This window comes from Liolophura sinensis, chromosome 6, assembly GCF_032854445.1.
Source record: "Liolophura sinensis isolate JHLJ2023 chromosome 6, CUHK_Ljap_v2, whole genome shotgun sequence".
Lineage (NCBI taxonomy): Eukaryota > Metazoa > Mollusca > Polyplacophora > Chitonida > Chitonidae > Liolophura > Liolophura sinensis.
This window is the reverse complement of record NC_088300.1, coordinates 58,279,822-58,292,113: the sequence shown is the minus strand read 5'-3', so window position 1 is coordinate 58,292,113 and position 12,292 is coordinate 58,279,822. Positions and strand designations below refer to the sequence as shown.

The following is a 12,292-nucleotide window of genomic DNA, read 5'->3' as shown; positions in this document are numbered from 1 at the left end:
TCAAAGAGACACACCTTCTAGAGGTCCTGTCTTTGTACAGTGAGTATCGAACAATAGACAATCATAATAATCCTATACAGGAGTAATTCTCCAAGTCAAGACTGTTTCCTATCTGACACAAAGTCAGCTTGGAACTCAAACAGTGAAGCGGATTACAAGAAGATGGCAAGCCAATATATAAGACCTGACGAAACGAAATTAAAGTATGTCATCTGCCTATAACGGTTTTAACGTGAAGATAAGATCTTTAAAAAAAGTATTCCGGCCAGCGTACCACACTTTACGGCTTTATAGTTCCAGTTTATACTGAAGGAAGTTCACATGAAGACTATATAATCTGACGTCACGATAACATCCACTGTCAAGGTAAATCTCTTTTAGTTTATTGAGCTTTTGTAACGTTTTATGGTTTGTAATAAAACCTCTTTAAGAATTTGTCTGTGGCAAGAATACTCATAAAGCTGGGTCTTCTTGTTCAGTTATAAATGTAACGGCGGCTAGTATATATACACCCTATACCGTGTTTCTTACACTTGGGTTAGCCACGAAAGACCTAAACAATTGGCAATGTGGCGTTAAGTCATACTCATTCATTCTTACACGAGCGAATTCTCCCTATGCGTTAAAGAATAATTCCTGGGTCCTCCAGCGTTTCACACTGAAAACGTTTTATATACCGCATATGATATCAACAGACAACGCCTGCTGGTAATCATTGTCTCAAATGTGTTCTCATAAATCCATATCTGACTTCAAATTCTATTTTGCTTTTTCCTGACATCTGTCGATTAAGTATCAACAAAGACTAAATTTTGTCGAAGTTTTCTTACGTTTTGCTTTTCTAACAAACTTGTCGACACTTAGTTTTACGTGTCAAGAGCGCCATGGTCCACCAAGTTTTGACAGGTTGCAGAGCGTAACTATTACACCTTGCAGTCTTTCTATAACATCTTCAAGACCTTCTTAAAATGAACAGAAACACAGACTCTGTTTGACATCTGACGCGATGTGGACTTGTAGTCTTGGAATTTACGTGGGTTGTTTTCATAGCAGGATATGGTATGACATATCTGCCCTATATATTCTTATAATGTATAATTCTCTTGAACATACACATTCTTGTGATCTCGTATCAGCGCTTATCAAAATATTGTTTAAATTGTGAAAACATATTCATTAGCTCGGTTGATATTGCCAAGTATTAGATCAACATTTCAAGTTAAGTATACGTATGTGTCATGCGCAAGGATTACAGGGTTAAACACACGATAACTGTACACCAATTGCCATTATAAATAAGATTCTCAAATTGATAGCGAAAAATACATTGCCTTTTTTTAATGATTTATTCCGATAACCCTTATGTGACATTTGAATAGGCAATTAATTTTTCGAATAAAATGGAATTGCATGATTAATAATAAGCCTTTTCAGTATAATAAAGGTGTTGTTAACATATTTGGGCTTGGCGAATCTCGAGCAGATGCAAGTTTTAATTACATTCCAAGACGAGTTCCGTCTTGGATTAATTTTAGCTTTGTTTCCCGCCTTTCCTCTTTATGAACCATTGGAAATTGTCAAACCTAGGCTTTTAGCTCACATTTAGTGTTTTAACAAACATGTCATCTCAGGAAAGTGAGAACTGGAGATAAAATGCTGTGAATCTTAACAACATTTTCTTAACGGACGGAAGTGTTTGCGGGAAAAGGTGTAGAAAAAACTTTGGCTACTGGGGTGTAGAAGAGGATAAGGGAGGTCTGACACGCCAACAATGGGACAACAACGGGACAACAATAGGGTCATTTGAGGCTCATTGTCTTACCGTGCCACGACTCACTGGCACTCACGTGCGGGCGAAACTGACACTATAGCTAGAAATGACATTTCTCACCCAGGGCTAACACTGAATACCTGGGTGGGAGTTTTGCTAACTGTGATCATAATAAAAAACAAAACCCCGACACAGTTCATTTGAAATATTGGGACATTATCGTAAAACGACTGATTATGTATACAAAGCCCATTTTAAATGAAAACAGACGAAACTACTCGAGAGAATTAAGGTTATGAAAGATAACAAGATGAATCAATGGTTGCCGATTCAATTCAGGAAAATGCTTTTGAAAAATTTAATGATAAAAATGTTGTTTTTTTTTTAAACGAACTTTTTAAAAAAGACGAATATCGTTCGCTGTTGTACGCCTTATACTTATAAAAATACATATCATGCCATGGGAGAACGCCGCACCCATATATAATGTTTCTTAACATTGTGAAGATGGAATAAGTACTTATATACCCTTTCATTCTAAGTGCGGTTGAAAGGTAGTGCGTCTATCAGCTGTTTTCTGATGACACATCTATCCACATACTAATCCAGATCTATATCGCGTATTGTGGCTGTATGCGTACAAATACTGCAATTATTTGTCGATCGGTAGCGGATTAACATGATCTTCTTAATACCCCCAAGTTAAATGAAAGCCATCTCACAATATTCACTTTTGAGGGCGTGGATAACTCCAGAATGCCTTATAAGGGGATGGATAAAGAGTCGGTAATGAAGAGAACGAAATCCGACGTACAGAACAAAGACCAGAATTTGACATCTATTTGTTATTAACGCTTGAACTTTCTTAAGATGTACCTTCAGGATTTATCACTGTTTAAGTACAGACACACTTATCAGCCAGCATACAAATGCCCTCAGACAAATAAAGTATACAGAGTTTAAAAGCTTCTCAACAATGACGGCCACTTAAACCTGTGAAAAGCTATTTGTCTTGGACCAAGACATTGCTTAGCATTTGGAAGAAGGCTTCTGGTGCCTAGACAAGTCTACCTTAGCTGGTACTTGTCCAACGCTTATAGCATTTCAAGAAGCCCTGAGCAAATAAGCCTTACAAAGGAACCGAGGGATGCACCAAGTGTTAACTAGGTGAGAGCTTTGATAAAACCGCCTGGGGTGGGGCCTGATTGTTTTCCACCGACGGGACGTCTGTTGCCCTCACTCGTGTTGTCCCTGGGAGGTGCCGGACTCCCCACCCCTTGGAAGGACCGGTATTAAGATGAGGGTGACAGTGTGTGGGCTTTTCAGTCCGCAAGCACAAGTTCACCTGAACAGAAGACGAGGATTATAGCCTGGCAATCACCTGGTCCGGGATAAAGCAGGACCCAAGCACCAACAGAAAAGCCGGCCGTGTCGTGTACTGGGGTTTCGATCGTAAACATGCTTAAACCGAAACTTATTTGAAAATTTTATGTCCATTAAGACGTCATGAAATATGAAGATCCTGATGGTTCATTTCTAATATTTCAGACATAATTGCGAACCTGTACGAAAACATTGGTTGGACGTCAAAGTCACAAAGAGGTAAGTCTTGTATATTATATGTCGGCTCAAGAGACTGCAAAGTTACAACAAACTTTTTTATTAATGTGAATAAACGTGTAAGAGAAGCTCTTGTACAATTGTACTTTTCGATAGCGATGGAATATATAGTAAAACAGCCTTATGACATTATAAATCCCAGTTTGACTTTACAGGCTGCTTAGCTACAAGAACAAACTTCCACTATTAATATCAATAAAGGTGTAAGAGGAGCACTGACACAAATGTACTTTTCGATAGTCACGTAATATTGCTGACAGTTTGTGTGTTTTGGTTTTAATAATCTCGATAGAATTCAGTATAACATCTTGTGACATCATAAATACAAATATGACTTATTCAAAAAGCGACACCTGCCTTATTACAACCTGTATTTGCGTTCAAATGTCACTTAAACAAAATGTATAAGCTTGCCTATTTCGGGCAATATGTACTAGACAGTTCTATGTACTGTATTATTGCCATCAATTCAGCCTTTACTTGGCTTTATTTCAGTTACGAGATGTCGACCAAGGTCCATTCTCCCGGGGATAATATCCGTGGCCATGCTAGGTGAATATCTGTATAGATGTAATACGCTACAGAGATGTCTTATTTGTGTCTGACAGCGTGCTTTATATACGCATGCATGTACAATGACTCCGGGCAATTGTTCTGCTTATCGGTTATTCCACCTTACGCTGCATTCCATCTAGTCAAAACTGTCATACTTCTACTAATTAACCTTTTGTGTACGTTTTTTGATATTGAATGTTCGTGCCCAAGGGTTCCAAGAAACATGCGTAGTTTGCTGTTACGATGAAGTAAGTGAAATGAGATGTTTGTCAAAATGAAAAGCAAGAAAATAGAAATGTGGCGAATCTGATTCATTTGGCTCATGCAGTGAGTAGATGGTTCTACTACACGACCTTCAAAAGCCAATTTTTGAAATAAAACAACACTTTAGGCACCAGAAATGGCGAACACACTGTAAAAAACCATAAATGTACGTAAATGATGAGATGTGCGCACATAGTATCATCATCTTTTATCGCAACGAACATTTTAAGGCGAACGCGTATTCGAAAAACGCATGGAAGATTGTTCCCTATACCTACATGTATACAGGTGAAATTCGCGGGAGCTCGTGAGGGGTTAATCCCAGATGTCAGCAACACATAAAAAAACATAAGAGCTGAGAACCATTTGTGTGAACTCATCAGGGTTCCTGGTACACAGAAAAATTCACATGTGCCTGGCTGTGAGGGGGAATTTTATTAAGCTGACTATTTTATGACAGCTGTTAGCGAAATTCCCCCATGACGTCTAGGGTTGCAGGTGCGACAGAAATCTTTACTGAGGTTCGGCTGTGGGAGAGCATATGTTATATAGTAAGCTGTGTAAAGGCGTACTCTCTTCCCCACCTCTCCGAAAGCATCACCTGATTCAACGAACTGCGACAAGTTTTCTAAAATTCTGTTAGTTTTTGCTATGAATGTATTTGTAGAAATGTCCTTGTAAAGTCCGCTTTACATTTGGCCAAGCTTGCCTATTTTGCATTGTGCCCGGCCAAAATTTTTGGTAACCACGGAAGGTGTTACAGGCTGCGCACCTATTCAGAATGTACTCAAACGTAGAAGACGCGAACGAAGTGTGTGATTTGCATGAAGCTGAGAAATAGTGGAAATAATGAAATCATTTTATGTGCATTTCATTTCAGAGGTGTTAATATAGGTTGTGAATATAGTATACAAGTATACACATCACAGGACTTCATGTTTTTGACACTAACACACGGTTGACTATTTGTGTACCTCCCTTCTTTGAAGCCACCCAACTCCTTACAAAATTATGATACTAACATTATTTATATTGAAATATATTTATAATGAATAACCAGTGAACAAAATAGAAGCAACAGGAGGTGATATTTGTTACATTATGAATAAGTTATTGTTTTTTGTTTTCTACGTATATATATATTCGCTCATACTTCAAGATGTATGTAGTTTTTGTCATCTTGTTTCTATTGAGTATAGTCAAACCATGCAGGTTGTAATTTTGTATTTTATTAGAAGTAATATATAATGAAGTTAAGAAAGTTCACTTAAGCCTTATTTCGCCTCTGTTTTACTCTTTTTTAGACTAGAGTCGGTAGAAGTTGAAAACACCCCACCTGTAAGTATATATCACTGTCGTCTTTAATATTATGACTCCGCCGGAGCGTTGTCTCTAACGTGAAATCAATATCCAGCAGACCTCTATTTTACATTAGTTCAGGGTATTTTATTCGCTGATAGGTAGTATGAAAGGTGATAAAGTAAAAAGGAAGCAATTTCGGCTCTACCAGTTATTGACCGTACATCAATCAAGTTGTAGGATTCTCCAAAAGGGTGAATTATGGCTTTAGTTTGGCTAGAAACATGTTTTTTTTGCGAATTTGAAGATCCGGATTAAGTATGGGCCATAGAAGATATTTTAATGAAGTATGAAACTTGTCATATGATATTTATGAAACAACAAGCCAGTCATCACATATAATACATCTTCTATTTACACTTTTCAACTGTGAATGCGGCAAAATTGTCATCAATTTACTTTACCTGTGCCCTTTTAACTCAGCTTGTGTGTACCTACAGAGACAAAGGTATAAGAGCGTGAATATGAATGGCCAAGTTTTTAATAACCAAATGAAATATGACGCCTTCCTCGGTCCCGTTCTACAAAGCGGTCGCACAACTGCCTCAAGTGCATTTATCGTGGTGATGTATCTCTTCACTGTATGTTGTCATGGAAATTACGCCACTCGCTGTGTAAGTGCTTCGTAGAACGGGCCCCTGGAATCGTAAATGTACTTATTTATTTTTATTTGATTGGTGTTTTAACCCATACTCAAGAATATTTCACTTATACCACAGCCGCCAGCATTATGGTGGCGGAAACCGGTCAAAACCCGGGAAACCCAGGGCCATCCACAATGTACTCAAGATGTAGTTTGTTTGTTCCATGGATGTTATTGGCGCCGATAACCTTAGTGCAAGTGATCATGCCAAGTAGGATTAACTCTTGATAACCCGTACATAATCCGCAATCAGCATAATGCAAAAACTGTATTTCATTTTACCATTCACTTTTGTAATATTTCGGTTCAGTCCTCACGATGGAAGACACAGTTGCTGTTCGATTCGGATGAAGAATATAGCAATTTCTACCAGTCAGAAACACCGACTTTGGACAAAGATACCGCTCTGAGGACTCGTTTGTTTGAAGATGAAGAGTCACGTGACAGTGGAGTGGGCATGGGCAATGACATTGAAGAGGTTGACAATCTCGATTTGCCCGTGCGGAGTTTTCCTCTTTTCACCGAAAATGGCCGATGTGAAAATCTGTTGTTTCCAGTTTTCCAACAAGAAGTGTCAGAAGCATATGCATTTACAAAGGTATTATAACAGTTTTGGTTTAATTGCTCATGTTTTTATAGTAATTCAATTTCGTTTCTGAGCCAACCTTTAGTGTGTGACAAGAAAGAAAGTAAGCGTATTAAAATGGACAAGAAATCAAGAGAGGCATTCAACATTTTATACAGTGATAAATGTTCAAATGAGTAAATTGTGTTTCTCAAATGTCTGAATTGTGATTGTAGGAGACCCCTAGCGATCCTGATAGCACTATAGTAAAAGAATCCAAAGAAAATCACGAGGTACGTTTACATGGTAAATGATATCAGTGAGCTGTATATCTTCAAAAATTAATCTCAAAGCGACAAAAAAAAAACCTTTTTTAACCGCTGTCTTTTCTTTTCCTTTCCTTTTTTTGTTCGTTTCACGGTTAAATTGCACGGCAAATGTTCAAGCGTAAACTCCTGAATGACATTTCTCCTCACCAGTAGTTACACTGATACAACGTTAGAAAAATCCGTACATTCAAGTTTAAATCGCACGATATACGGCTTCTACCTGGTGAAATCAGAAATAAAGAAAAAGTATCCAAGGAAATGGAAACACTTCTTTGCATGAGTTTTAAATTTGTTGATGATTACACTCGATCTACACTTCAGGTTGGTGTTTGTGAGAAGGAGAAGAGAAAACAGTGTCTTCGTCTGAAGAGGGAACGGCCAACTTACAGTGACGTGTGTTCTCCTGCTCGAAAAAGACGAGTGTGTTCCGGCAGATTCAGACGACACAAGTCTCTAGACACCTCATGCAAGCAGCAGCCATTAAGAGAAACGTCATCAATGCTCAGGCCTTCCTACCTGACTAACTCAGACAGTGGTGAGGGACGGATAGTCTTGTGTTTGCAAGTGTTCAGAGATAGTAACAAAAAAATTTCTTTGTTTCTAGTGTCACTTTCAACATTATTTCTCTCATGCCACGACGGTGTAAAGGACTAGCCTCGGTACAGAGAGTATGACCGGAATACACCGGTTCAAACATGTCGCGCATGTCAAAGCTGGTAAAATGGGCGATCTTTGTATACTTCCTGGTTTGGTGTTAAGCATAAGGATATTACATGCAGTGTCATGTCCGGTGTCATGTATTGTGCCATGTCTGGTGTCATACTTGTCGGTATGACAATCTATTGAGACAGTTACCCATTTGTACATTTAAAGAGATACAGAATCGATTCTGATTAGCTGGTGTGAGGGATAGGGAAGACCAGGCTATGCCTTGACTAAGCTGAATTTTAGGTATGTTACATTTATTCAAGTGTAACCAAGGGTGCAAAAACTTATTCCATGAAACCCTTTCCCCACTGTCAATCAGTGTCGATTCTTTAACTCTTTAAGGGTATCTTTTCACAGTGATTCAGATGTTTCACGAAATTTAGTGGAGACAATATTTAAGATAGAGTACTCAAAAATTATACACTCGCTTTGAGTCGGCTGACGTTTTTCGCCCAATCGCTATTGCGCTTATAATCAATCTTAGGTAACAGGCCTTATATTAATAAAACAAACGAAAGTTTCAACCAACTAATTCCCCGTGTTACACATACTCAAATTACTAACAAATCAACTTTGTTAATAATTTCTTTCTTCTCGGTGTGTAAACCACATACCACACAATACTGACATGTTCTAAATCATCAGTAATTAACGTTTTTCAATTAACTATTATATCCGATGATCTTATATAGGCTCCGATGACGAAGCCAGGACGGGAGACAACTGCAGGAGGCTATGTCTGCCGACCGTAGACGGAAAACACCGAGACCTCCACTCCATAACTCCAGAAACTCTGTCACGTGTCATCAATCTCGAGTATTCGGAGACTATTGAGAAAGCTGTTATCGTTGACTGCAGGTACCCGTATGAATACACAGGAGGACATATAAAGGTGAATTACCATGCTATGGTACCAGTATTCCTTTAATAAAGATTCAGTATTACACATCTCACCTTTCACATCTGCAATTTTGAGATAGAACGAGTTCAAAATTTTTAACTTTAATCTCGCTAATTAGTATGCAGAAATATAAATGTTTCGAGTTTTATGGCAACTAAATGGAAATGAAATATACAAATGCTATTTACCTTATATTTGGAGAATAACAATGACGGGATTTAAAATCATGTCCGAACATGAACCATGCCACTGTGGTAAAATTTTTTGCTGTATTGTTATTTCAGGGTGCTATTAACTGCTTCACAAAAGACGGTGTTTTAGAACTTTTCATGGCAAAACATTCTCGTCCTAACGAAAATAGTGGGAAGCGTTTCGTGTTGATATTCCACTGCGAATTTTCTTCAGAGAGAGCACCTAAGTTGTAAGTATTTCCCATACACGGTCAGACCCTCGTTACATAGTCACATATGCAGGAAGATTCCAGTTGATTCGTATAAACCCTTGTCTGTCCTTTAATCTGGAATCAGGTGCATAGTTTTGCTGGACTGTTATTTGATGATGTTTCGTCCGATTACAGACTTGTCTCTGTTAAGAGAAATTCAATAAACACAGAGATTTATTGAATTATAAGTAACATATATCCCGCGACTGACAGTCCCAAGAGATATTTTTCGCGACTGAATTTACCAAGACACTTTTGATCACTGTACATGACGTGTGACCTTCGCAGAGTCAAGAAAAATGATGCGTAAACATGTCAACATGTCAAGTAAAAAATTTACATAAGTTTTCTTTTTATTTTGTCAACCTTGAGTTTGATGGTGTTGGACTACTTGTACAAGGCGTACTGTATTTAATACCGTAAAATTTATTTATTTCCATTTCTTCTTCAGATCGAGATTTCTTCGAAAAATGGACAGGGATGCTAATAAGGAATGTTACCCTAAACTGTTTTACCCAGAAATGTATTTACTGGACGGCGGTTATAAAAATTTCTTCAGAAGTCAAAAGGTAGGCGAAGCACTCTGTCATCAGAAGGACCGGTCATTACGTAGTCATCTAAATCGTAATTGATTTTTAGTCCCATAAAACCTCGCGATACTTGCCGTTCAGCAGGCAGTCCAGGAATGGAGTTGTCAAAAAGTTCCAAATACAACGACGGCATATACTAGTACCCGTGACGTTAGTGAACTTAGATTGGCTTTTCTCTGCATGACTTGTGCGACAAAGCGTTTACCTGCTTTGAAATGTTAACAAGCTGTTCAGTGGAAACTATTCAGGCTATCAGAATTCACTCACATCATCATTTTGGACCGTTGAGTATTGCTGATGTGTTAAAATATTCTTAATGATTTCACTACCAATCTGTATGCGCTTGACAGGTATTGTGAGAGGGACAATGTTGTCCCTAGTTTTTTTCTTTCGAAGATAATGAAGACGTTCTAAAACGAGTGAATTTTTTTTCTGTTTCCACCAACTAAATTAATGAACCATTTAAGGAGTTTATCATTAAATCGTCAAAGTTTTATCTATCCATTTATAAACCGAATACACTTTCGTCTTTTAGGATATGTGCACACCTCCGAGTTACGTCCCCATGCATGACGCCGGCCACAAAGAGGACATGCGCAAGTTCCGCACCAAATCTAAATCTTGGTCAGGAGACAAGAAAAGTCGGTCTGTGTTTGGTTTTTAGTTAAAATGTGAGTGAAACAGGCGAGTTTAGTCTGTGGAATGTCTTAGCCTGTCTCAGTGCTTTATTTATTTATTGACATGTACGTTATTCTACAGCTGTGTTGTTACTTATACACCCAGTATGAAACACGAGCTTATACTGGTATCTTTGTTTAATCCACGATTCGCCTATGTCGTACTGGTGGCTAATGTTAACTTTTTCGGAGTTGAGTTAAATGAAGTTAACGCTGAGACAAATAAAACAAGAGTTTTATGTCTGAGTGAACTTATAGTTGGTCGTTTTGTTTTTAAGATTGCTATTGCATGATTGTGCGCGATCAAACCACAAAAGCGCGAGCAAATTATCATTATAGAGTTATGATAATGGGCTGGAATCCGGTAATGCACTGTGGGTTTGATGTAATTATTTCATTGTTGTTAAAACGTCATACTCAAGAATTTTTCATTTATATGGCGGTCTGTTTTATGGGTGGAAAAACCGGAATAAACCACAACCTTTGTCAACTTTTACCCGCCTGAAGAACAGATGTGAACAACATAATGTTCGAAGACAAAGAATTCAACCATCGCTTAGACGTAAATGGCCTCTGGACAAACTGCTCTCTACGGTGTTGGTGTAATTGTTGGCGAACAAACGTGTTCCAATACATCGACCTACAGGCAATATAGAAAACTAGTATAAAATAAGAAGTTTTATTCATAAGCACAGAAGAACAGCATATTGTCATTTTGAAAATCCTTCAACTGTTAGAGTCGATTAAAGAGCAAATTAAGGCTGATGTGGAAAGAGGTTAAAAGTGACTGAATATTGGCGGGTGTAACGATGAAAACTGAATGTAATAACTTGTAGAAAATGGCCTGCATGTAGCTCATTTGCCACCACTTGAAGAATGTAGCAACCCGTTCGACGATGTTGCAACATTATAACACATTTTATTGAGGTTCTGTAAAGGCCATTTTCAAGCATCTCTTACCATACAAGCCTGCCATCTCAGCCTGCAATACAAACCAATAAGGTCTTTATAGAAGTATGGGTAACTGGGAGTAAGTGTACAACCAAATACTTCAGGCGATGTACCAAATCTCGTTGATGGGGCGTGACATTCATGCGTGGCGAAATCATGCTTTAAAGCGAGACATGCATCTTAGCAGATAGATTCGTGTTTATGGGTTCAAACTGAGAAACGGGATTTCGCAGTACATGAACAATGCAATTGTGGCATTTTCAGATTGGATGGCATTTGAGGGTTTAAGTTCCAATGCCACTTCTACACATTGCGATCTATGTTGCCAGTACAAATGTGTATAAGTCCAAAACAAAATAAAGTGTCCTGATGCATGACAAAACTGTTTGGTTGTTCTGAAGTTTGAGGACAAATTCCCCATGATGCCAACAGAAGTCCCGGTGAGTTATCCAGGCTCGCTTCTCACTGGTTCTCCTTCATGAGCATGCGTATCCATACGGCCATCAACTCATAGTTACATTCCCTCTCGCTGATACCTGGGGGGCACGATGTCTGAGCGCTGGGGCCTCTCTTAGCGGGAATTATCACATCTAAAAAATAAATAAATATAAAGTTAGAATAAAAAAAAGCAAAACAAAAAGGGAAAATTAACAAAAAGTTATACCAGAACAAATGGTTTAACAGTTCAAATATATAAAAACAAACCAGTGATACACTTAAAATTTAATATGATCAGTAAGAACATATATATGTAGATCCATATGTAGCGGTAAGACAGAGCTGCAAAGGATGTGAAGTCTGTAACACTGTTATAAAGCTGATGGTAACCTCAATTTTGTGGGCCTTCGAAAGAAAAACTCTAAACGTTTTTTCTTCTGGCATTTGTATATCACTTGTACTATGAAACGTACAGTCCT

The 12,292-nt window shown here is 38.1% G+C and overlaps 1 protein-coding gene across 1 annotated transcript; it reads left to right on the top strand.

Moving 5' to 3' along the window:
- The first annotated feature begins 3,893 nt into the window (after positions 1–3,893).
- LOC135467390 (M-phase inducer phosphatase 1-B-like) lies at positions 3,894–10,411 on the top strand. The gene is made up of 9 exons (XM_064745164.1): positions 3,894–3,943; positions 5,515–5,548; positions 6,523–6,810; positions 7,014–7,070; positions 7,428–7,641; positions 8,507–8,706; positions 9,000–9,136; positions 9,609–9,726; positions 10,283–10,411. Exons 1-9 carry the CDS (start codon positions 3,894–3,896, stop codon positions 10,409–10,411), a joined length of 1,227 nt encoding a protein of 408 aa, XP_064601234.1.
- Positions 10,412–12,292: the final 1,881 nt, after the last annotated feature.

Coding starts and splice junctions, on each gene's coding strand:
- LOC135467390 (XM_064745164.1), top strand. CDS start 3,894: ATGTCGACCAAGGTCCATTCTCCCGGGGATAATATCCGTGGCCATGCT. Junction 7,642..8,506: donor CCTGACTAACTCAGACAGTG/GTGAGGGACGGA, acceptor GATCTTATATAG/GCTCCGATGACGAAGCCAGG. Junction 9,137..9,608: donor TCAGAGAGAGCACCTAAGTT/GTAAGTATTTCC, acceptor TTTCTTCTTCAG/ATCGAGATTTCTTCGAAAAA.